Source organism: Phasianus colchicus, chromosome 14 (assembly GCF_987193195.1).
Source record: "Phasianus colchicus chromosome 14, bPhaCol1.hap1.1, whole genome shotgun sequence".
Classification (NCBI taxonomy): domain Eukaryota; kingdom Metazoa; phylum Chordata; class Aves; order Galliformes; family Phasianidae; genus Phasianus; species Phasianus colchicus.
In genome coordinates this window covers 9,042,812-9,069,428 of record NC_143449.1, presented here as the reverse complement: position 1 = coordinate 9,069,428, position 26,617 = coordinate 9,042,812, and the positions used below count along the sequence as shown (strand labels likewise).

The 26,617-nt window shown below is 43.7% G+C and overlaps 1 protein-coding gene across 5 annotated transcripts in view; it reads right to left on the bottom strand.

Annotated features, from left to right (window-relative positions):
• ZNF185 (zinc finger protein 185 with LIM domain) overlaps positions 1-20,282 on the bottom strand; it is a 48,333-nt gene extending 28,051 nt beyond the window's left edge. For all 5 annotated transcript variants that reach the window (XM_090150191.1, XM_090150194.1, XM_090150195.1 and 2 more), the window contains exons 1-5: positions 19,615-20,282; positions 3,876-3,952; positions 2,125-2,263; positions 1,498-1,557; positions 5-43 (exon numbers count right to left, since the gene is read on the bottom strand). In XM_090150191.1, coding sequence (XP_090006317.1) covers positions 5-43; positions 1,498-1,557; positions 2,125-2,263; positions 3,876-3,900 — 263 coding nt within the window. In that variant the 5' untranslated portion in view covers positions 3,901-3,952; positions 19,615-20,282. The remainder of the gene's footprint in view (positions 1-4; positions 44-1,497; positions 1,558-2,124; positions 2,264-3,875; positions 3,953-19,614) is intronic.
• Between the last annotated feature and the right edge of the window lie 6,335 nt (positions 20,283-26,617).

Genomic DNA, 26,617 nt, shown 5'->3' with positions numbered 1-26,617 from the left:
CAACCTGATGAGGTAACCGGATTGAGGCTTGGAGGCAGGAGATCTGTGCAAAGAACAGATATCAGTGAATTAAGCAACATCAGGAAAAGCAGCACCAGTATAAAAGAGGAAGGTCCTCATGGCTGTCAAGCCAAAATCTAGCCAAATGGACCTTGGGTGATAACTTAGCTACTGCACCAAACTGACCTTGGAAGGATTTTTTAAAAAAATGAATAACCTTCAGAACAAGATCTAAGAAAGAGAGCTAAAGGATGACATTTTAGAATTAGCCAATTAAAGTTATTCATGGTTATTCATGCTGACAGTTTTATGGCTCAAAATGAAGTCCTCATATTGATGTCACAGATGGAGAAAAACAAAGTACAGATTCTAGCTTCTTTAACACAGGAAAAACATCAGCTTCACACTAACTTCTCTGTCTATCTGTCCTCAGAAGCTGAGTGGAGCATACTTCCAGGGGTGCTAAAGTAAAGGGTTACCAACAGGCAGCAATTTGGCCCCTTGCATCAGGACAGAAAGAAGTGTCTCTAAAACTTGATTCAAGCTGGCTTGAAAAAATCTACCTGTTATCAAGGTGGGGACCAAGATGAGCCTCGTGGACCTAGTTCTATCAAACAGGGCATAAACAGGCTCCTTCCATTCCTGCCCAAATGCAACCCCCCTTCTTTTCTTGCCTGTCCACATGCCCTCAGGATAATAGAGTTGTAAGGTAGCTCAGCAGGTCTCTGGTCTAACCCGCTCCAAGCAGGTTCAGCCATAAGGTCAGAGCTTAGCAGGAAGGCAAGTTTACACTGCACATCACCACATGCTTAAGGTGACTGCCAAGCTCAAATTTATCCCATTGCCTTCAGACACAGAAATGCAAACTCACTGCAGGCTTAGCTTAGCTCTGGAGCTCTCCAGATGGGCAAGCTAAAGGATGATGAATGCTAAACATAGCCCCAAGCTCCTGTTTCTGCAGTGTCCTCAGAGCAGGCACCAGCAGTCTGTAGCCCATCTCAGCCCCATTGCCTAGTGGCTCCCTCTGCACTGAGCTTTAATTGAAAGCTTCTGGCACAGCAAAAGGGCAGTGCTATAAGCTCCTGCGTTCCTTAAAAGTTCTCATGATCTGGACCTGAAGCAAATTCAGTTCCATTACAGAGCTCTTGCTCTGAGAATTTCAGGCTTAGAGCATACAGATGTTACTCCAGTACAGGAGTAGATGTGCACCATTAAACTTTGGGATCATGGCCTTGAAATCATCCATTCCTCTGCAGTGAAGATACTGATCCATCTAGACTCACATCTCTCCATCTAGACTTTGCAGGACCTAAGCTATGCTCTGTATGAAGTAATGGTTGGTGAGACATCATACTGAACAATGTAGGCTTTTCTCAAGAACTATATTTTTTCAACACAATAATGGAAGTGAATGGGTTAGAGTAAGAAGACCAGGTGAAAACATGCAGTGATGCAATGAGATAAAGAGGAAGCAATGGGATGGGTGCCCCACATTACCTCTCACTCTGGAGAGCAATGGGTGCTGAGGTTGTGGATCCCCCACCAGTTCGCCCAGACCTGAGTACAAAAGAAACAACCACAGAGTTAACTCCTGCTCTTGCTGAACTACCTCGTCAAATGTGGCAATGGTTCTTTCTGAGTGAGCTGCCGAGAGAAAGCTGTATGGAGCTTGATTTTACTTCTAACTGAAGAGATCCTGGTGCAGATTGTTGCCATCCCTGGAGCAAGGATGGCTGCATGTCCCATGAGCTGCAGGGGGAGATGCAGACCTGACTATTTTACATCCCTTTAAAACCTCCTCCTGCCAAGGTCTGCCTTTTTGCTTGTTATTCTAGAGATGGTGAAACAAAATCTGGCCTCAGAAACTCTGAGTTCTCCTGAGACTTGAAATCTGCACATGCTGTTGGATTCACAGATCCCAGCAAATCCCATTTCTCAGTGCTTTTCCTCCAGTCTGTGCCAAAATGAAACAGGAGCACTGTTTCCTTGGGCAGTGCCATTTCCTGGTATCACAGGAACTCCACAACAAGCTAGCTCAACGTGCATTTCTCCTACAAGCTAGAGCTCTCAAGGAATGCTGATGAAAAAAGGGAGAAGAAAAGCATTGTTCGTGACAGCACTTACAGCGGGCTGCTCTTCTTTTCATCCTCGGAGTCTGAATTCTGGTGGTGAATCCAGCTCTTATCTCCCTTCAGGGTGGTGCGAACCTTCATCTGCTTAATGATCCTCCTGCGGTCTTCATCTGTAGGTGTAATCACACGATCTAGGAGAGGCAGAAGGAAAGGAAGGGGAGAGGAGAAGGGCTGTTGAGAAGGAGCAAAACTTCAATGTCAGCAGGTGAGCTGCTGGCAAACCTTAGCAGAGAGCATGGGTCCCCTATCAGAGATGCAAACACTTTATGAGTCTTTTGCTACTTCCTATGAAAGATGAAAACAAGCTGTCATCCAAAATTCAGATCAATTTACCCCAGCTCCACTGATGTGTCACCTCTTCTACAAAGACTCTTACAGCCTTTTTCTCTTTCTTTCTGGGGACTGTTTAACATTAATGAGTTATTTTCTTCCAGGGAAACCAAAGACATTCAGTGGGTGGTCTAATCACATATTTACAAGGCAGTGCATTTCCTCTGGCATTTCCCATCAGATCAGCTCTAGCAAAGAGCTTTTTTTGGTTTGTGGGAGAGAATGATAAGTCTGGAGCATGAAACTGAGCCAGTGGCTGGGGGACAAGCCATAAAACACATACATTCAGCTTTCTCTGTTGTCCTGTGAGAGAGAGAATGGCAGGGACGTATTTTATTAAATTAAAACAAACAAACAAATAGCCAAAACAACAACAACAAATACAACAGTAATGACAACAACAAGGAAAACATTTTAACTGGGGAATTCCCCATCCAGCACTTTCTTCTGAGGAAAAGCAGTTTTTCCATAGGGAAATTACAGGAGAAGACCAGATAAGAAAATTCCTTTTCTTTGTATTTCTGGTTATCTTGCATCTTTTGCCATTTTGGAAATGACTGCTAAGTATTGGAAACATCAGGCCTGCTCTCCTCATAGAGCTTGGACCAATGCATCTCAGGTGTTTAAAGACACTAGCAAGTTGTTGCAGCTTTACAACTAAATTCGTATCAGCCAAGACAAGGACACTGCTTGTCTGTATACTCTTAGCCTTTGGCAAACATGAAATAATTTAATTTAGCTACCAGGAAAGAAGGGTCAGCTAGGTCTCAGGATCTTTTGCTCATGGTAGGCTAAAAGGCTGCACAGAAATGGTTATCACTGGTCAGTTGACATGCAGTAAATTGTTTAATCATTGGTACATGATCATGTGCTTCAAAACTGGTATGTCATAGAGATGTGGTGGTGGATTTTTTTTGGAGAAGCATTCACATCAGAATTCTTTGAAGGAAAACAGTTATACCAATGAAGGCGAGATCTTTTCTCATGTGGAATTAGCAGGAGCAAAGACACAGATATACAGAGCCACACCTAGACAGTGTGGGAACCAGCAGTAACATCCTTCATGCTGAACATCTGGAAAAGGAAGGACTGCTTTTCTTAGTACTGAAATTTCAAAATCCAGTTTACCATGGAAATAAAGAAGGCACTTCCACTCTTCTATTCTGTTTCAGGTTATCTGTAGATTTGGAAGTGTCATCCGCTCTACTGATATCTAAAAGTCCAGTAACTATCTGTCACTTAAAAAGTAAATCTCAGGATCTGCTGCAGATTTCTGTGGCCTGGGCATGTTCCTCAGTGAAAACAGCTTCTGTGAGTATTTTTCATGCTTCTTTGATAAGACATTATTAGGAATGTATTATTAATACAGCAGAGGACAGATTCCCAGCAGCTTGAGACAGGGAAAGGAATTACCTTTGCTGACACCCAGGGACATCATGGTTCTCAGAAGAGCCTTCCCCCTTTAGTTACTGTTTGAAGACAACAGGCTTCTGGAAGAAATGAAAAGGGGGAAAAGCAGATTAGTAGTTCTCATGTAAACAGTCTTGGAGTCATGCAGAAGAGGGAGCATAACAGCAGTGTCACAGCCACAGAGCCTAGAGTATGGAAAGACCATGATACATATACCAGAGTTGCAATTTCTCCCCATGCTATGCACCTTCAGCATCAAGGATGGAGAAAAAAACCCAGTGGATTTGTACTTCATACCTGTAAATGGAAAGAGTGCTAATGATAAATGCATCCTTCCTGGTCTGGGAGGAAAGGAGAGGAAGAAACCTTAGCAAAGGTGTCTAGAGAGATTGAAGTGGAACAGTTCTTCTGGAATCTGTTTAAGAAAGAGAAGCTGAGGATGTTTGGGTGAATCATGGCATTTTCACCAAGCAGGAGTACAATAAAAAGGTTCTTTCAGTTGGCAGACATGTTCCATTATTCCCCATAAGATATAGCAGGGAGAATGTCCTACTCTCTGTCTCAAAAGAGAAAGTTAGCTCCTGCTTCATTGGCAATTGGGTCCCTTCTTGAATTGCTCACAGCAAAGCAGCAAGGAGAAACTCCTGGATGTACAGTCTTGGAGATGCTTTTTAACATTTGCAAACAAACAAGCAAATGAAAGAAAGCAAAAACAAAACAAAAACAAACAAAACAAACAAACAAACAAACAAAAAACACAACACAGACCCCGAATGGATCCACAGGGTTTGAGCAGAATCCAGGTTACTTCAGCACTGCTTTCAAATAATTAAATAAATAAATAAACACAATAAAATCAGAAATGCCTCTTTTCTTTCTTTACCCTTTAAAGTTTCTCCTTTCCCCCCATTTGTTCTTTGCCAAAACTATCTGCTGAACCTGGATTCTTAAGTGACTGTATTATTCATTAAGAGAAATGCCCAACCCTATTTGGGAGCCTGTGAATCTAAAATTAGGTTGTTATTATCTGCTGGTGGGCTTGTCTCTGCAATACTGCTGCAAAGCCACACGCCCATCAGGAATGCCGAGCGCTGATCTCATAGCGTTGCTTCTTGGCAATGCCTCCTCCATCGCCTTGTCTCAGCTGAGGATCTGCCTCGGCTCCCTGCATATCCACCCTTCATCCAGTTTGCTTTGCTCTCAGATGGAAAACAAGCCCTCTGCTATTACCCCTAGGCTCCCTCTCCCTTTTGCAAACACTCCCAAATATTAATTCAGCTTCCACCATGAGCTGACGGCCCACCTCTTTTCTTATCCTTCCCAGATCCCCGTTCCCACGCAAAATTTAATTGTCCCTGCTATTTAGAGAAAAAATATTATCTAGGACAACATTGTTGTTCTCATGAAGAGCCTCTAAATACTCGGTATCTTTCCACCAAAGGAAAGAGGACTGACTGCAGTCTGTGGGAGCAAAGCCAAAGGACATGTAACCTTGCAACCCTAGGTTAAAAAAGTCACAGCATCCTGGTCCTGCACCTCAAGAAGCTACATGGCTTCATTACCTACCAAATCTGAGAAAGATGGATTTCAACCACAGTTAGCTACCTTGCTAACTGCAATTCAGAGGTGCTCCTATGCATTTGGTGCCTTCTACTTATTAAATTATTTCTTATTTCAGGACAAGATAAAGTTGAAGGAAATAAAGGATGAGAAGCAGTAGAAAAGAACAGAGCTTGACACAGTCCTAATCTAGGGCAAATGAGTGGCAGAAGTAGGCATGGGCTACATGTTGTAATAGAATGAGGTATTTGGAAGCTGGTACCTGTCTAGCAGCATAACTTGAGGGAATTAGCCACCCAGTACAGATCATTTAGAAGAGTAAATAGAACACATAGGGAAGATTCTCAGGATGATGCACAGCGAGGGATGGAGCTCATGGGGATGCTGAGCCCTACTCCTGGACAAGCAACACATCTCTGCAAGAAACAGCATCTCAGTTTATTGCTTGAACAGCAGCTTCACTTCTTACTCACACAAATCCCCTAGCTTAACAAATACACCCAAAAACAAAGGGAAGCCACAAAGAGTGGCACTCAGCATGCATATAAATACACGTGCCAGAAACTACATGTTGGCCAAGCCTTTTCCTCTGGCGCTGCGTTCCCTCATCCTGGCTCACATCACCTTGGGAAGGATCACAGCAAATGCTGACATAACTCCACTGATATTTCTGGCTTGACAAACAGATGTTGGAACACGTCGGTGGTGCTCACCTGGCTTGGCTTTGGGGGACTGGCAGTGTTTTCTGCCAGCCTGCTTTTTCCACCTATGATTCAGGTAATGGCAGCAGCAGCTCAGCCATCCCAGTGCTGTAAACCATCAGGAGGCTCTGTACTGGTTAATGGACAGAAAGTTTTGGAGTTAGAGCCTGCCCCACAGTGAGGATTCTTCACAAATGCCCTAACAAAGGAGACCAGAGTCAATCTTGCAGCAAAGCTTCTATGACAGGCACAGAGTGGTGAAAAGGTCCTTCTGTGAGAGCTGGAGGAGACAGTTTTCTGCATCCTTTAATATAGTTTTGTCTCTTTCATTCACGAAGGCTGATAAGCTAAGTGGCTATTTTTTACCTTTCTCCCAGGGATCAAGGCCATACAGACTAAATAACATCACTAGAAGCTGAAAGAATGCAGCAAGAACAGAGCAGTTCAAGTACTCTATTGCTTGCTCACATTCTTAAACACCTGTAGTCAGCTCCTGCTGGAGGTGTGACAGTGAGCTCTGTAAACCTTAGTGATGATCAGCGCAGACCTTTCACACTCAGCAATGAGAACGCTGAAAGACAAATCAACAAAGGTTATATCATGGCTCCTGCAGTTAGAATAACTCAACGTTTCCTACATGAGAAAGGAAAGCTCATTTTCTTGTTTTAGTGCTCACTGGCACCTGGCAGACAAACTAATGTCTACAGATGCTAAGACAGAAGCTGTGCTGAAGAAACGAGAACAAGAGAGATATATGGGGTCCAACAACCCAAACTGAAAAATAAAGAAGGCAGATCAGCAAAGTAGAATCAGGAATATTATTTCCCAAAGCAAGCTAGTATTATTTCTCCATGCTTTCATACTCCAGTGGCTGGTGGTTAGAACAAGAAATGGGAGATGCAGCTTCTGCAGCTGCACAAGGCTGCAGTGGGACCACAACCCAGTGCATCTGTTCAAACCACACGGCTGTTTAAAAAGGAGTGTGGGATTCATGGGGCCAGAGAGGATTAGCAAATGGGCATCTGACTCCAGAGAGCTGACACAACACTCCTGGGAAAAAAGTGCTTCTCACTGCTCCAGGGACTGCTTAGAAATTGAAACAGTTTCCCCTTTCTAGCAAAATCTGCATTTAAGCTTTAACACATGGACTGCAGGACCTAAAAGTATGTTTCAAAGCTTTTTTTTTTTTTTTTTTTTTTTTTTGCAACTCTGCAGTGCAGAAAATCTCAAAGACCTCCACTCAAGATTTGGAGGAGGTTTCTTCACATTTACCTGCTATTATACTCTTGAAAGGTAGTGATAAGCCAACAGAGAGCAATTCCAAAATCTTCCTTATCAAAATGCAGTTTTTCAAAAATACGCTTTTAAGCTATTGGAAATTCCACACAGATAGTAGTTAAGAAATAAAGGGGAAAAAAAAGTGTTTTTGTTGGCATATCTTATTTGGGAATCAATCATCAGCTACTGCCACAGGCTACAATAATTTCTTGTATTGCTATGGAAACAAATCCATTTGCCTAGTTCTAGGATAGATTGCAACTGATTCCAACAGCTCCCCTTCCCACCTGGAGAAGAGGAACATTATCTGCCTTGAATGAAGCTTAAAGATCTGAACTCAGCAGGTGAGGGGAGAGGAAGTGAGAATGCTCTATGCATCTCTGGATGTGAGACAAGACAGATCCTTTTTCTCCCAGTGGGTTAAGTCCAAGGCTGCGTTAGAGTACGTAATATTTCTAGAGGTTTTAAGATCCAAAAGCACTGTTCCACCTGACTGAGAATCATTTTGGAGCTAAGAGTATGGCTGAATCAAAGCAAACAAAAAATCTCTCTCCTGGCAGCACTGAGGGATACCTGTGGACCCAGCTATGAACTTAACTTCCAGCTTTTGATCACTGCAGCTACTTTTTCAGAACAGCTTTTCCTTTCCTCTGTGCAAGATGCCAGAGTTGTGCTGCTTCTTGCCCACCTCTTACCATCACAACTCAAACATCTGTGCAACTCCTGGCCCTTGGGGGAATTAAATGGGAAATAAAAGGGATAAAAGGCAGTTCATATGACTATCCATGGCAAAAAAAAAGGATGTTTTAGGATTGGAAACATGGCCATGGAACTCTAACTTTTGGGCACTCAAGTCCCCATGTCTATAGCATCCTATTGCTAACAGAAATCACACTGCATGCACAGGAGCTTCTGGAGCCATAGTCCTCACAGAAACACATGTAGCACTGGAGAGAAGCATGACAGCACAGATTCTTTTCATGACATGTGAAAGTGTTCTCTGACAACCTCCATTCACCTATAAGCAGATCACAGATTTTGAGACACTGGATTAAAGACAAGCAGGTACAGCTGAAAAATCTGTAACCTTCCCTATTCCTGTCCCCACACAGCCACCAACCTTTTGCTGTTCCACAATTTTCTCTCTGACTCAGACTGGATCCATCACTTCCCCCTCGCCTTCTAATTAAAAAGTAATTCTGCAAGGCTGGATGCACCTTTTTGTCTTCTGTTTATTCATTACCTAATAAAAAATCATCTGCTCTGGAACCGCTCTGAAAGGACACTCAACAAGTCAACAAGTCATTCTGCTGTAGCCACCAGAATTGTTCAGGAATAGATTCTTCCAATTAAACATTCACTACAAACATAAAATTTAAAATAAAAATATCACTTCAGAAAAAAAACATTTTCTTTTCAAAATACTTATATGGAAGCTTTTCCTGTAGGAGCCCACTGGGAGCACTTCACAGTCTCCTATTAAATGTCTACACAACATCAGTGCAATAGGCCCTCAACCCTAATTGGCACCCTTGGGTGGCATCACTATGTAAATGAGCAGTAATTCTTAAATTCCTGTTCTAAACAGTTATTGCAGGCTCCATTAAGCACTGCCTTAAGATAACTGCACTTTGAGAGATGAATCCCTTAAATGTGCCTCCCCCAGACAAACCTACAGAGCTGCCTCAGGCTCAAAGTTTGCAAAATGCCCTGGGACACTCAAAATAAAAGAGTGAATTACAAAGCTCTGAGAGATGATCCTTCTCAAAAAGCAGTTGCAGAAGAGTAAATGTTTGCAGAGAAAAAATATATTGGTAAATACATGCCAATTTCACCTGACTTTTTACCTTAAAATAAAAAGGGTATATAAATGCTCCTACTTGCAGAATTCTGTGAGAAACCCTTCATCCAGGGTACATCACCTGCCTGGTATCAAGGTCTGCTTACATCACAGCCAGGGAAACCACAGTCCATAGGGCTGAGTCCCAGTCATGCAGCAAGTCCAGGAGCTCCATGGCCTGACTCCTCAGCACTGTGGCAGTGTCCCTACAGCAGGTTCTCAGACTGACGATCCTTTGGCCTGAGATCTGAGAAAAACATTGGGAGCGTCACCTACTAGAGAGACATCAAACAAGCAATAAGAAAACACAGCAGACTGGATGCTGTGCCTAGACCTGTCCATTGCAGTGACTCCTTCCTCAGCAGGGACAACTGGGCATTGCTATAGGCAGTGCTTAAGCACAGATATGTGCATTCCATGACCTACCTGTTAAATATAGTCTAAGAAAAAATTCTAGGTAGCACAAGGGCCAGAATTCAGTTCTTCCATACCTTCTTACAGGCTTCTCAGATAAAATAATTTAGATTTGATCCATCTTGAAAGGCCTTTGACTCACAGAGCAGTGTATACCATCCACGCAGAGCACAGCTGGGTGCAAATTAAATATACTACCTACCTTCAAAACAGTTCATAGCAACGTCTGTGGGATACAAACACTGCAGTATGTGTAGCACACAGACATTTAGACCAAAAAGATACATGCTGAATACTTTTTGTGGCTTAATCTGTAGTTACACATTATATTTTGTCTATTTGTACATCTATTTTTCTCTTTAGATTCAGCAATCACTGCACGCTGATATTTCTGGGTGTTCACATTCTGATCCCAAAAAATGTCAGGATTCTGTGAAAAGACTCAAGAAAAAAATATTGAAAATAAGCCTACAAAGGCTACAGCCAGAATGTCTTGTCCTTGGGTGATGACAGCGTATCCATAGCAATTGCGTGGAGTAGAAAGCAACAAAAAAATAATGAGAAGTCCATTCTCTAAAGAATGGAAAAGCCCTCAGCCATTTAGTGAGTGAATGGTTGTTAAAGGAGGGGTTAACTCCTGGCTGCCTTAGCATGAGCAAAAATCAAGTCCCCAGGTGTCATCTGAGTCTATTTAATAAAGAAGATAAAAGAAGAGGCCTAGCACGGTGCTCAGCACTGCCCACAGCCTGGAGAAAACGCCTGCCTCTTTGTTGAGAGATGCTGACGTGGCCAGCGTCAGCAAGCAGAGTCAGTGGCTCTGCCAGGGAAGGAAACGCCTGCCCCGAAATCTGTTCCTGGAGCAGGTCCACATCCTGCACAAAGCTGTCTTTTAGGGGGCTTGAATCATGCCCTGCTGCTGGCATGAAAGGAGGGGGGCAATTCATCTCCTTCCCTCTCCGTTAGCTGCTTTTTTAAAATGCAATAGTGCAACGTTAGAGGAACGGGAAATCAGCAGGTTGTGAGTTTACTCATTTCTCAGGCATCACTAGAAATGTGCAAAAGATGGAGGTTTTTTATTACTGGTCATTTCCAACACAGAAAAAGGTTACTATGGTTGGATACAAGAACACAGCTTTGAGCAAGCAGAAAAACTCAGACTAGATCATGACAAATCAGCCAGAGGGTTTAGTTTCATGTCGTATTGCTATATGTATTTTGAACAAAAGTAGAAATGAGGGAAAAACTGCCATGTTTCAGAACATGGTGACAAAGTTTCATTGGAGAAGACTTAAGATTGCCTTTTGTTTTAGATTTTAACTTTTTTCCTTAAGAACAGAAACTTGCCAAAGTTTGCATGCATATTTGAAAGGGTTCAGCATTGCTAATTTTGAGGGGGAAAAAAAGAGCAGTGCAAGTCTAACTACAGAGCTGTATCAGGTTTATTACCGCCAGTCCAAGATCTCTAGGCAAAGCAGCTGCCAGCTACAGCCTCCTGAAAGTACTGCAAACATCTCCTTTATCCTGATCTCAGCCAGAAAAACAACCTGATAGCCCATGAGAAGAAACTTTCTCCTGTTAAAATTCCCTAAGTGCTCTACTCACAGTTTGAATTCAGGGTTTGACTTTCCATGAGAACCTAAGGACATACCTAATTCAGTGCAGCTGGCCTCTGCTCTAATCCTGCAAGTGATGTACCTCCTTGCTGCCTTCTGCTCTTAAGCAAGAGCTGAAGCTTCATCCTTGTCATAGGAGTTTTATTCCCTTCCCACATGCTGGCTGCACCAGCATATCAGGGAAGGGATACTCTGACTTGCTTCTGCCCTTGTTTTTCCCTGTGGTGAAATTCACCAAGAGCAGCGCTGGGACAGTGTGGAAATCTGGATCTTTCAACCTGCCTTCCCAAGCCTCAAACCTAGGGCACTGAGTGCCAGGTGAGTAGGGAGAAATGCATGGACCAGTTAACTCTGCTCTTCAAAATATTCCACCTTGCCTACTTGGCTCACTGCAGGGTTCTCCACTCTGTTCATCCCCAACATCCTGCTTAGCTGCGATGCCACTGCTTTCATCTTTTATCTCCTTGTTCCTCAGACATGTCCTTCCCTCTTGCCCGTGTCCAAAATTCAAACAGGCTGGCATCTTTATGGGATGAAGAGGTATGTTTCTAGCATAGAGCGTAGCAACAGAGAAAACTAATGCCATGGTCCTACACAGGGGAGAGGTGACACCAGCTCTGGATGGAGCCAATTTTAAACAAATCTCCTCTCCTCAGGTTCTCACAGGCCCTTTACGAGTCAGAACCTGATCACCTTCCAGGTAATTAAATCCAAATTGCCTCTCCCCTCTGTGTGATAGCAGGTCACTGGTATGCAGCACAGGTGGAGCTGCATGCTGGGCACACTGAAGAAGGCAAGGTTGATCATCTGAGTGATATCACTGGGAGAACTGGAGAACATCACTGATGAGCTGGGTTTCCTTCTCCACCAACTGCAAAGGGCTGATTCCAGGGGTAACAGAAAACTTCACAAGCCAGACTGATCTCTAGGCCTCCTCTCCTCTTTTCTCTCCAACCCTCTCCTATGAACAGGGTAGAGATAATGTAAACTAGACATCCCTGGGCAATACAAATACATGACAGCTATAGGCTAAAGACTGTTCCTGATAAATGAAATCTGTGATTTACACTACATCTTTGCCTCAAGCTTCTAGTAGAAAACAGTCAGCTAAAGTCCCTCAGCCTACATGCTGGGTGATTGCAACTGGGATGTCCCACACAACAGGTGACCCATAAAAACAGGTGCTCAGATGCTCAAATTCTTGCTGACAAAGCATCCAACATGAGCACTCCAGCACAAGAAATAAATATTCTACCAAAATGCTATTAGTACACCATGTCCTAAGACTGCATGTTTCAAATGGAACTGCTAGATAAATCCACACCGACTTTTACAAAGACCCTAATGTTCTTAGGCAGAGTACCACCAAGACTCTGGACAACCACAGTCTTGAAAATCATGAGCAAAATACAGAAATCCCAGTGTACAAAAAGTTTTGCTATGAAGCTGAATGGACAGACAACATTCAGTCACTGAAGGCAAGAAGGGCATGAAGACTGCCTCTGCAGCTCCTCATCACGTGAATGAAAGTAATTACAAGCTACTTAATAAGGCAAGGGGACCTGAAACCTTGTTTAGATTTTAATCTTCAGGGTGTGCCTGTCTGCAGGCAGCCAGCCAGCTCAGCTCACTCTCTGCAGGTACCCAGGCATTGGAGTGGTCCCAGCCTTGGGCATCTCAAGGTGTTTTGAGTTTTAAGGCAGTTGCAAGAGATGCCACTGGTGCTAGTGGGATGTGATCTCTTCCTCTCAGCAGTGTTTCAGAGGGCTGCTCCTGGTTAAAATCTTTGGCTTGGCAGGTGAAACAAGCTCCAGAGCTCAGTTTGGCTGCCAAGGTGACACACCATGAGAGCAAGCACAATCAGTGATACCAGCAGAGGCAATAAATTACTCCCACATCACACCACAAACTTCAATCTCACCCCTAGCAAGGAGCAATCCCCACAGATCACAGCCTGTGCTCATCCATCCCCATGTCTACTGCCATCCTCAAAGCCAGAGAGGCTGCAGCTGGTCCTCAGCAGCAGCAGAAAGGAGGTAGTGATAGACCTTAGCCTGCTCATGTAGTCCTCTGCAAATGCACAGCCAGAACAGCACTCTTTGCTAATAAATTCTCCAAGTGCCAGAAATCAGCAGCCCTTCACTTAATTGGGAATGATTCTGCTTTCTGCATAAGCCACTTAAAAAGATGTAATTATACCTCAGGAGATGAAACACTTGCTATTCTTTAACAGACTGCAGCTCCTATTACCTGTAAACACACAGAAGAAAAACTCACCAGCCATCCCCATTCCGATGGCTCAACTTCAAATTTAAAATGTTAATAACAAATATTCAGCCTGCTTTTGTCAGGAGTTTTTAGGGCACTTGCATTAATAGCCCCTTTGCACCTAATAGCCACCTTACCCTCTGCCTTGGTGATGAGCTGTATCCGACCTTGGAGTTAGTTCTGAGGGCTAAATGACTGCCCTGGGAAAGGAAGCAGAGCTGCTTTGATCCTGTAAATACAGCTTTCCTGGAAAGCACCACAGGGTGCCTTTAGACTCCTGACCTGTCCGCACAGCCCAGGCCAGCCACCGAGTTCATATTACAGCCCTCTGGTTCCCTGAAGGGACATCCTGTCCCGAGACCAATGTCACTTTGCTGTGCTGGTCCCCAGAAGAGCTGAGTGATGAGATGCTGCAAGCTGAAAAGTCCTGTTGTCCCTTCTGGGCAGAGACCCCATAGCTATGTCCTGTGGTGTTCACTGAGTCCATACAGTAGGAAGGCAAACTCTTGGGATTTCAACATAAAAGCCATTAATAGACAAGAAACTGTTTAAGCTGGTGTTATTTTCCTTCAGCCCAAAGCATCACCTGCGAGTCCAACTCGCAAAGCAATCCTTCCCTGCCTACCAGGACCTGCACCCAGCAGCTCCAGGCTGTGTTGCCTACGTTGCCTAAAGACAGAGACTGTCCATGCTGTCCTGTTTCCTTCAAAGCAATCTCTCACATTCTCCTGCATAGGTAGAAAAGTACAAAACTAATTTCACCAGATAGAAACTTGTATACTCATGGCAGAATCAGCTGCAAACTGGAGGGCAGTTACAAAGAAGAGTCTCGTGGTTTAATGATAATTGATGCACATTCTGACCTTCTGCTATCACTGTCCTCAAACTAGGAGGTATTTAAAGCTTGCAAAAGGCTTGAAATGGAACTTCATTTAAACCTCCTAAACTTTGCTGAGGATTTTGTTATCTAGATCTAAATCACAGTGCTGGTGCCTATTCTCCAACCCATTTGATGAAATATGGCACCTCAAATCAACACTCAGCAGACCAAGATGAACTTACAGAAACCTACAGAAAGGAATGCCAGTGAGAAAATGCTTCTCCACATAGCCTACACTCAGCCGTGAGGCTCCCTGCCCCAGAAAGGCAGTATCCAGTTTTCAGGATTGCTAATCCAGGTCTGTGCACTCTCAGACTGCCCTCCAGTGATCTGGATTAGGCGTGGGCACATACTTGCATTTCTCTTGCATTAGCCAGAGCACACAATGCAAACCTTGTGCCAGTGTTATGCTTTTATGTCAGCTGTTACCTGATCTGCTATGAAGTTAGGACAGTGTGGACAGACTGTGCCTGATCTAGCATAAAACCTGCCAGAGTAAAGTTAACCCTTTAAAATCCTTTCAGCAAGTTGGATCCAGCAAAGAAAGTTTACACTAGGTTAGCAATTTGTGCCCAGTAGCTGTGATATTTCCTGAGACAGCATTGCTAAAACTACCATTTATTTCACCCTTGAACTCTCACTTGAATGATATTCCATGTCTGGGAAGGATGGACAGCTTCCATCTTTCTGTCTGCCCTTGGGGGAAATAAGTGACGCTTCTGGATTCACATTGTAAACTCATAATGTACAGTGTAGGACCTCATCCTACCTCATCCACACAAGTGTCTGAGTGATAACTGGTGGCTCCCAGTTATCTCTGAAGGACCAGGCCACCAGCCTGAAGCTGAGGGGTCTGTAGCAATGCAGCCTGAAGCATGCTCCACGACTTGGACTCCAGGATATATCTGTCATGTCACGACAGTGGCTCTGCATTAGGAGCAACAGGGTGGCTGAAGGCTTTCAAACACAGATAAAAATCATGCAAACTGCCTAGGAGCAGACAGGCTCATAACGCTAAACCCTAGGTGATATTTAAAAGAATGCAATAAAGTTCCCCCAGAGTCTTCTCCAGGCTAAACTATCCCAGCTCTCTCAGCTGTTCTTCACAGAAGAGGAGCTCCAGGATGGTTACTCCACTTCAGGTGACATTTTATGCCTCTGTTGCAATCCTTCTGTGATGCCATTCAAACAATCCGTCATTAACTGCGTCCCCACCTTTCTCAGAGTGGCTGACATGACCCTGAATATGAATCACAGGAGCTGAGCCCACTGGCTGTGAAGGATTTTTGTGAAGAGTCTCAGACCAAGTCTGCAATTCCTTCAGATCCTGGTCACCTGTAGCTGGGGACAGTAAACATCTCTTCTCCCCTAGGCATGAGGAAAGGAGAAATAAAGACCAACAACTGTCATGGGGAAGCCTGCACAAAGCTCCAACATGAAGGACAGACACATTTCAGCTGTCTGAGACAACTGCTCTCAAGCCACGAATGCATAATTATCATTTATTTTAATTCACTTGCAACCACATACCCCACATAGAAAAATTTCAGTCTGGCCAGATGAAGCTGGCAAAAATATGAGTTACTGAAACTGGGAAAGCATGGTGTAAACTTAAGTGGAGCAGCAACAACCCTGCCCATCTTGAGAAATCATTTTGGGGCCTTCCATGCTAGGAGCACAGCATGACCATTCCCATCACAGCAGTTCACTTCTGTTGTTGTCCAAAATTACTGAATAATTTTTCACTATACTTGGTATGAAGTTTCATTACTCAAATTGCAAGGTATTAATTCTTAATTGCTCAACTAATTTCCGTATTTGAAAAGGAAGAAGGATGTAAAGGGTGTTTGCTGCACCCACATGGCATTGACCTTATGCCTTGATGTCTAAAGATGAAAGCAAAAAGGAAGGAAAAGTTTCTTTCTTTCAAAGGCACTTGGCTTGGCACTTGCATCACAGACCCACAAACAGAGCAGGACAAAAACATCCCATTGAAGCTTTGTGACATCTCAGAGATGCTATAAAGTTTCACCAGGATTAAAAAAAAAGGTTTTAAAAAAGAAGGTTTTTTGGTGACCAGAACTTTCAAATAAATAATGTTGGGGTTTAATAAAACTTAGTATTTTGTCTTTAGCTGGATGAATAGAACAAATCAGCCTAAGTACAAGCTCCTGATCAGCTTGATGCAGGAGGACATCACTGCTCTGAGCAATCTGTCCAGCTGCAGCCAGCTCATTCTCCTGGCTGGGGTTTGTCCTGGAGCAGAGGGGTGGAGCGGAACATGTTCACCAGGCTTCCAGGTAGGAAGAATCAAGGACTGAGGGAAGTGTTCACCTCTCCTGCACCAGCTTTACCGCTCTCATCCTTTCCTTTTCAGGGTGCTGATTTCAAACTAACTCAGAGAGAAACAAAACAGGGCAGAAGAACAGAGAAAGAAAGATCTCCACCTGCATCTCTCTCTGAAACATGCAGGTCTGTGGAAAGAGAGTTAGGTGTGGTGCAAACATGGTAGCTGACCCTAAGCTTCTCAAAAAGCTGTCAAGAGTCACAGGCTCAAATTTTATACCTGTCCTGCACAGCTGATCCCTCCTGCCTGTGCACAGACTTGTTCCAGCTGCCATGCACCCACTATACCTTACAAATTAAGAAGGCGACAGATTTTAGAAAGATAGATGGGCAAGGAGGGAACTCAGTGACCTGACAAATGCAAGTAGCAAAACCCCCTATTCAAACCCTTCAGTTCTGCCTTACTTTTGTATCTATACTAATACCACCTTTTTAGTATCTAGGTATCATTTTATATCCACACTTGGGACTAACGCACTAGTTTTCCTACTTCAATAGAAACTTCCCTCATCACTGCCAGATGCCTGTATCAGCAGGTTAGGAAATGACAGTCTTCCTCCTCCTCATACAGAGCGAGCAGGGGAAACACGGATTGCAGGAGCACCCCAGATACTCTCTGCAGAGTTCAGAGAACCAGGCTCTCTGCCCAACCCTACCTGCAGAGGCTTCGCAGCTGCAGCCTTCCCTCAAAAGACAGATGTGGAGCAGTCTGCAATCAGTCTCCAAGTGCCTTTGCCCCCCACGGGTTCGAAGTGGGTGCCTCCGATCCTCCCTGGCAGCGAGGCAACTGTGGGCGAGGCAGAGTGCTTACCTGCCAGGCAGCCGAGAGGGTTGGCTCCTGGAAGCCAAGCCTTGTTTTGAGGAGGAGACTTGGGTGTGTTTTGCCCTTCAGGGGAATCAAACAGGTTTCTCTATTCAGACTGCATGGTCTCCCCTCCCGACAGCTCTCCTCTACATTCTTTGCATTCTCCAGCAAATGTCACCTTCCCTAGCCTTGTGCAGCAATGAGACAGCAGAGAGCAGCCCCTCCTGAAAAATTCAGCCCACTGAATTTCTCCCCAGGCCAAGCATCACCAAAGATTTCCAGGGACAGGTTCACCCCACAGGAATGGGGAGTGGGCACCCCTTTGCTGCCCACACACTGGCAAGCCCCTGCATTTGAGAAAGTTGCTCACAGTAATGGTACTCATGCAGCATTAGGGCCTGGCACTGTAATTAGTACTAGACAGTGATCCGCTCATTTTAACTAATTAAATGAGGGATATAGGTGTGTTTATCACCATTCGATGCAGAGGCAGTTGTTGGGTACTATCATCTTACTCAATTTATTTTCCCTTTTAATTAATTGCTGTAGTTGCCACAAGTTCCCTGAGGCCCAGCTCCACCAGTCTTTTGGACACAGCACCCTTGGACACACTTTTAGTGAGTTCCTAAAGGCTTGTGGTTAGAGACATGAGTTTAGAGCACTTTGAGAAGTTAGGGCTTCAGCCCAAGACTGCCACAGGACGACCAAAAGGTCGTTAAGCCCCAACCATGCACATGTTAGAAACTTTCTCAATCTCTGCACTCACCAACGTCTGCAAACTGATCTGAAGAAGCAAGAACCCTCTAGTAGGTGGATCACAGAAAAGATCTGCCTTCTCAGTTTTGTGACAGATCTACTGCAGGACAGTGAGCAAACCATCAGTGTACTGGGCTGGGATGAGCTATATCAGAGCTAATAATACATTCCTCTCACCAGAACAGCAGAGATAATGCCTGAAAAGCCCTGATGCCAACATCGTTATTCCGATCGCAGATCTTTCTCTCTGATCTCAGGCTCAGCAGAGCTCTCTTCCCCAAAGGCTGCTGCTGATCCCAGCTAAGATAGGCACAGGAGAGAAGGCGATGTTCACAAAGCCACACCCTGAGCGTCCACAGAGTGGTGTCCAATGCAGGAAACAGTCTATTTAAAATACAGACCAGTCCCTACCTCCATAAAGCATTCACTGATTCAGAGCTCTAGCTGACAGTGCAGCTTTATTTTCAGTAGCCCTTGAGTCATCCCATCCTTTGCTGAAGGCTCGTTCAGCTTATTTCCTGAAATAATAGTGACTAACAACCTGGCCAGCCTTTTAGGTGCACTAGGTCCTCTGCCAAACGAGCAGAAGGGACACCCCAGGGTCTAAGGACTACAGTTCTTTTTCTAGTACGAACACACTGTTCTGCAATGAATGTTTAAAAAAAAAGAAAAAGAAAAAAAAAGCATCTGTTATGAGCACTGTGACAGTAAAAAAAAAACAAAAAAAAAACAAAAAAAAAACATTCTAAAACAATACATCCAAGTTCTACTGGCTGCAGACAAACTTTGTTGAACTGGCACAAATACAGGTCAGAACATCAGTTGTGATGACGTCTGTCAACATTGCTTGCTTCCTCAGAAGAAAGAAATGCAGCAAAGAATTGCTTTTTTAATTAACTAAGAGGAGATGAGCGTGGTGATAAATAATATTTTGTTACTAGCTTGAAAATACTGGTCCAAGCATACATACAAAGTTTCTGTGATATAAAGACAGGTCTTAAACTCAGGGTATGGTAGGAACGTAGAAAAGCAAAGAATACATTTCTGAGCTGGCAACTCTATCATAACTTGGATGCTCAAGCTGCTGGTAAAAGACTTGTTGCACAGCACGTAGCCAAGTGAGATATGCAGAAATGCCAAGAAAGACACATCTTTGCATCCAACATGATCTACCCCCCAATCTAGCCTGTCATTGTCAACTTTCTGAATGCTCCTTAGGTTTCATTCTCCTATGTTTCACCTCCTGATGTCACCTAGAAGCCCCAGTGATTCAGTACTGACCTCACATAGCCTTTCTCTTTCAGGAATACATTCTAGCATTTGCTGGCACCTCCATCCCACTCTGGGCTCTCCATACTGGGCTTATCCTGTCGCAATGCTCCTGATAGAAGGAACAAAAGAAGAGATTTTATTTCACTTAATTTAGCCATGGATTTCTGGTGCAAACTAGCTATGTCATTTCAGCTATAGGCTAACAAAACTGTGAGATGTAAGGCTGCTGCAGAAAAACACATGAATGAAGGACAGCATTTGCCCACTCACTGCTACATATCATACTGGCCACAGGAAGCTTCTTAGGAGCAAGGCAAGGAGATTTAAGGCTTGTTTGTGAAAGCCAAGGAGGAACTATGATAAAACTAAAACTGTCACTCTTGGACAATCTATGTTGGAATAAAAGGGTCCTTATTCTACTATATCTACTTCTCCTTCAATTTATTTCCCATTTCATCACAGGAGGAAGCTGTGATTCACTTGTAACTGCAGCCCCGAGGAGAGAAAATAACTCATGGCTTCACCTTCCCCTGACGTATGTGGTGCCCCCAGTAGTGAGATACTCACATCCCTTCAAATGTTTTGAATACAAAACAAAAAAAGACTTACACAGAGAAAAATAGCAACGGTGAGGACATCATTTACCCAAGCCTCACAGTCATGCTGAGAAGCAGCAGTCAAATCCCAGTCAATCACAGCAACTGGGGAGCCCAGGGACTGCAGCTCCCCATCAGGGTGGCAGGAATCCGACTCCAACAATGCCCTCTCTTCACTCAGTACATAGAAGATCCTGGCTTACTGTAGCAAATAAACCTGCAACCACCCAGCAGTTCCAGTTCTCCCCATGTTTTGGTGCAGAACAGCCCTTTAACGCAGTTGCTTTCAGTTGCAGTAATGCAACTGCAAGGAGAATCAAATTTTGTGTATTCCAAAGGTATGAGTTCTGCACTGGGCAACATCATGACCCCAACACAGGCAGCAGCATTGAAACCATTTTGCACATGGCTGTCAAACACCACTTCCTGTAGAAAGAGTAAAGCAAGGAAAATTCCAGCCATGGATGTTACTAGAGCAGCAGAGAAGTGGATCACAGATGGATGCTCCAGGCACAGCATGGATGTGACAGCTCTCAGGGAGCAGGCTTCTTATTTAACGACCCAGAGAAAGAAAGAGATGGTATGCTTTTAAAAATCAGAAAAGGGGAAAATCTCATGATATGTTGTTTTCCAGGACTAGGAGACCAGGAGACTAGGAGATGGACTTTCTGTCTTTCTTTCCTAGACCAGGACAATGCCAGAGGGCAAGAGACAACAAACACCACCAGAAATGTAATATACATGTGTATACATGTTAGTATACAGATATATTAACATAAATTGCAGCTTTGTCTTTTATTTCTCAGTAAGGAGAGAGAGAATCCTTTTTCTTTAAAAAAAGGTTTTCATACTCTGCTCAGATCAAAAGAACCGTGTTGTGTCACCCCATTTCAATGGGATTGCAGTATGGTCAGCAAGCACATCTATAGTGTGCAGCAGCTTGAACAGTCAAAATCACTCTCAAACAAATCATTGTGGTTTTATCCCAGAAAAGCTCTTAGATAAACCTCTTTCCAAAGTATAGGTGAATGGCACTCACACCAGCAGGCACAGAATCCCTGACTGGTATTCTTCATAATTACAGGAGCATGTTCAGTTTCTAATGAGATGGCATTTCAAAATTACAGCAGTGGCCAGAGGCAGAAGGTTTTTATTGCCAGCCAAGGGCAGGCCTGTGTGAGACTTGAAGTGCAGCACACCATAGGGTCGCTCAGATGCAGCACCTGCAGGTTGCTCCAGACCAGAAGCTGAAAGATCACAGTAAATCTGAAAGGAAAGTTAATTTGTTTAACTTCAGACGTTTACTGACACAAGCAGATCAGGAATCTCTTTTTTTTCTAGCTTTTAGAAGCAACTTTAGCATAAAGACTCCAAAAGGAAGGAATTCTTATGTGTGGTTTCTAATATAAACATGCAGTGTGTATGCACACGCCTGTGTGTAGGTGGAGTGAAATCAAGCCTTTTTTGCCCCTTTCATTCACCAACGTATACAGCAACAACTACAAGCCTGATGCTGAGATGCCAAAAAAAAATATAACTCTTAACCCTGCAAGAAGTAGCAGATATATGTTAAATACTGACATATTCATGAAACTTCAGGATAAACGCACCAAGCTCAGTCTCACCAGCAGGGCCAGCCTCATCTGGAAATAGCAGCATTCACCTGCATACCTCCAGAGCAAACCCTGAATGTGCTACAGTCAACAGAAGTCCCTTATCTTCATCAGTACAGGAGTAGAATCCAAGAAGGGCCTTTTTCATCTGTACAAGTTTAAAATCCATGGGGACTGGCTTAGAAACACCCCAACCTACTGCACATTTGGACTCTCCTCAGACCATAAGCCAAAAATGTAGTCAAGCTGCCATCCAGCTGTGCTGAAGACAGCCCAGCCCCACACAGGAGAGATTTGTAGTGCTGTTTCAACAATCTTCTCCAGAAGTACACATGTTCCTCCAGTAGGGAAGGGGGGAGGAAACAGATTAGAAGAACTTTTTTCTATCTCCAGTTAGGCAACATGGTTTTTCTGTAACAGCTACAGGTAAATTTCAGCCTGGAGTATTTGATTTTATGAGGAAATGGATTCTCCCTGCAACTCCTTTACAAGAAAAGCACAAGCACCTCCCAAAGATGTTTCAGTTAAGACTGCTTAATGCTTATTTCACCACTGCTTATATTATTTTGTTATACTCGTTAGTACAAAGCAGATCATTTGGAATCAGCAAGCATAAGAATTACGTCACACAAGGAAGCTGCAGACACAGAAACCACTTATAGACTGGACAGAATGCCTAACAGCAAGAGATTTGAAGAACTCAGACAGCACAGGCAAAAAGAAAAGATAAAAAAATGAAAAAAAAATAGAGTCATTTGACTGTAGCATAGGAGAACTTTTGAAGGATAGAATGTAGCAAGCACGAAGGACACATTCATCCAGGAAATAGAAAAGCTAAGGAGAACTATGCTTCAAGAAGGTACATTGATTGAGCTTTTTGAATTTGCAGGTGAGCTGTCCTTGTTTTTAGAGGAACAATGGCAGTAAATACTCCAGCAGATGAATTCCCTGTTTCCCTAAGAAATCCAGAAGCTTCCCAAAGGGATACCAGAGCCACAACCAGCGATGAGGAAGCTCAGGCTGGCAGGTTGGCCTCTAATATGTAGTCACTGTGCACTCTTTTAGGTAGGATAAATCAGCCTGTCTTAAGTTTCCTGCTGCCCAGGGCATGCTCCTACCACTTCCAGAGACAGCCAGTCTAAAACCTGTTGGCGTAACTCCACAGTGTGTTCCTTTGCAGAGCTGCAGTTCGTGTACCTTTAGAAACAGCAACATCTACAAGGCAGGGAGCTGCTGAACTTTTGAAATCCAGGCAGTCAACCTTATAGAAAGGGGGTTGTATGGAGCAGCAGAGCAATTCTTGTTATTCTGCTGACAGCAGTGGACTTCTGCCACTCTCTGACCAGTCCAGCTTGTATTTGAGCAGTTAAAGTATATTTAGAATTTGAGTCTCATCATGAAAAATGAGTTCCCACCGCTCCAGAGCGCTGAACTCCACATAAATATCTCCTGTCTTTTGGGTAGCGATTTCCCCTGTGCAACCATCTTGCACTGAACATACAAGGAAGACACCCAACACATCAATATTTTGGGCCTTCGCCAAGGTTACAGAAAAGCAAAGCCTCATAAGAGACTGAGCAGAGCTGCGATGAGTAGAAGGGTGTAAAATCGCTACGCCCATTTGTTGCAAGGGAAACAAACTGGTTTTTCGTGAGGCCTCATTACAAAGTGCTTCTGAAATGTCAGACCTCACCTTCCTAATAGCAGGTAGCAGAACAGAATCATGTATACTTGACTGTTTAGGGCTAGAATAAAATAAACTTACCAGGAAACCACCCATAGTCATGAAAACATATCTACACAGGAGCTCAGGAACTCTCAGAATTAAGATAATACTGTCTTGTCAGTAAACATTGGGCAAAAGAGCCAGCCTGATGGTACTGCTAAGACAGTAAAACAATACATGCAATCTGCTAGCAGAAACACCCTCAAACATGCTCTGTTGCAAGCAGGGAGATGCCTATTTATTTCTCATTGCCAGCTCAGCAAGCTGCCCCCAGGCTCTAAGGCAAACAAGTAGCTTTCCTTCTCCAATAATAAGGGCCAAGTTGCACCATCACATACATCTGTGGAGCTGGCACTTCCAAAGAGTTTGCACAAGCGTTAACGAAACTTGGTAAACAATTCTCTCCAGGAGCAGAGTACAGCCCATCCATGTCATGTTTGGCTTTGTAGGGCTAAAAGCTGTGGAAACTCACAGCTCTGAGATAACTACCACCAGCAGATCCCAACAATATATGCAAGGTTTATAGAATCAAAAGGAGCCACTTCCACAGTTCCACAAAAGGGTTAATTTGAGCACTGTGATGGATGGTAGGTCCCTGTACACTTAAGACACTGAAGATAGCGAGCAACTGTATGCCTGCATGATGTAAACACTGTTCTCCACCTAAAACCTCCTACATATCCACCTCAAGCTTGACACAAATTTGCCTCAATGCTCTCTTGACATACAAGATGGCTTCTGCCCTTTTTCACCAATTATTCCCCTTACTTTTTCTGAATAATTACAACCAAGCCATTATTTTTCCTTTCTGACACCAAGGTGTATATGGACAAGACCTCCTCTGCACTCTGAGGGCAAGACTGAAAGGCATTTCTAAGACTGAAACACACCTACAGTGCATACGTTCCTTCCACAGTCTCTCTATAAGGGAAGTGGGGTTTTTAGTTACTTCAACTCCATTTAGAGAAAGCCATTGTCTTCCTCTCCCTCTTCTTTTTCTTTAGGGAAAGAAACTGAAGATCTCATTCATCTCTTCCATTGTCTGTCAAACCAAAAACTATCTCAGGTCAGCAAAATTTAGAGCTGCAGCAAAAGCCAGGAAAGCAAAGTGAAAGAGATTCCAAGTCTGACAAGGGTGCCCTAGGAAAGCCTTTGAAGTTCCCAGCAGCTCCTGTTGAACATTATTAAGAAGAGGGGCAGATGTGACCCTAGATATTTGGAATGAAATTTTGTCAACAGCAATTTTTGCTTTGTAGCTTCCTGCTTGCTTGCGTGCTTGCACAAGACACATGTAAGACACTAGTTGCAAAGAGAAGTCATGCAAAAAATTACAAGCAGGAGAATGCAGATCTGTAAAGATCTCATTTGTTTGCATGGAATACATAAGACAGGACTCGCATGAGTGCTTACTGGGTTAAGAAGCAGAGTTGAAAGGAGGCGGCTTGATCAGGGATAGCAAGAAGCTACGGATAAAGCAAGGTTCCTCTTCTGTTGTGGCCAGGGCTATAGGCATGGTGATGTCAAGTTCCACCACAGCAACAATGTGTGTTTACTTCTGTTTTGCAGAACAGAAGCTAGTCAGCTTCTCAGAAGAAATGCTAGAAGCTGACCTAATTACATAGGGAATACCAAGTCAAACCAACTTCAGCATGATGCAATGCTTCTTTCCATGCCCAGCTCTGGGAAACTGCTTAACTCTATACGAGCAAAAATCTAGCTTACTCTTGCTGTATTAACTAGACACATGTGAGAATATACCATCTGCAGCTTTTTGTCCAGCAGACCTGAACTTCCAGTGCCTCTTGTTTCTAAAGCACCTTCTGGATTTACTTTCAGAATGCACAGGGAGATGAGTAACAGGTGTTTCATCCAAGGCCTGAGAGACAGCACTTTTTAGAACGTTAGAAGCTGTTGAGCAGCTCTAGCTGGGAAACGCCATCTAGAGGCCAAACTGCGCTTACCAGTTTATTTTTGAGAAGTAGTTCATGCCCCCTCCCCTTTAGCACAACTCTATTCTTTCACCTCTTCTGGGTGAGCATAGTTATCCCTACCCCACAGTGAAGACCTAAGGTTCCGTGCTGTGCCGCATAACAACTCCAAACAGCAGCACATCCATCGCCTCTGTGCCAGCTCTACCCTCAAGGCTTTTTGTACTTACCAGTTTGAAACCATCAGCTACTTCTACTGCATGTGGCAGAGGTACAACTGAACTGCTCATTTTCCCAAGGCCACTCTTCCAGTAGTGATTTTTCCAGTAGTGATTTAAAAGTTCAACATCAGCTGAGTGCATTACTAAACCTGGAAACAGGCCCAGCTTCAGACAGAGGAACATGAACAAACAAACTTCAGCCCTCACCAGTCCTTTAAGGTGAGATGCCTGGTGTTTTATAAAGCCTGAGAATAAAGCCATGACTCTCAGCTAGGTGTGGTTTCAACATTGTCTTTTTATATGGCATAAACTGCGTAGATATGGATGGGGCACCCATAGCCTGTTACATCACTAAAACAGTGAGGAAAGAAAGGGTCTTTACATTAACAGCAAATTTGTGGCAGGACACTGATGTATCACATGGGGGCTAACTTAACCCAGATATTTAAAAGCAGCATGTCTCCTAATGAATGTGAAGGTGGGATGATATAAGCAGATTCAATTGTCCTCTTTTAGTTGGCATTGTTGGGTTGGGAGGGGGGTGGCGAGAGAAACTCTGCTCCAGAATTACATCCTAGAATTCAAGCTTTAAATATTTAACCCTATGTTCTGTGAAAAAAAAATAGACAATGTGTTTGACCAGGGCAAACATGAGTTGTGTGAAGTGATCAAAGCAACTGGATATTTACTTCAAGATCAAATAAGAAAAACATCAGTAAAACTAGCCATAAGATAACCAAAAGCTTAAAAAAACCCACTAATTTCTATGGGACTCTGGCAGCATACTGAGCTCTCAGATGAGGTCAAGGCTCACTGAGCTAAGCACAATTATGAATATACAGTGAGACACTTCCCACAGTTCTGAGATTTGGGAAGTTCCAACCCTAACATAAGCTCTTCATTTACAAAAAAAAAGCTACCAAAGCAC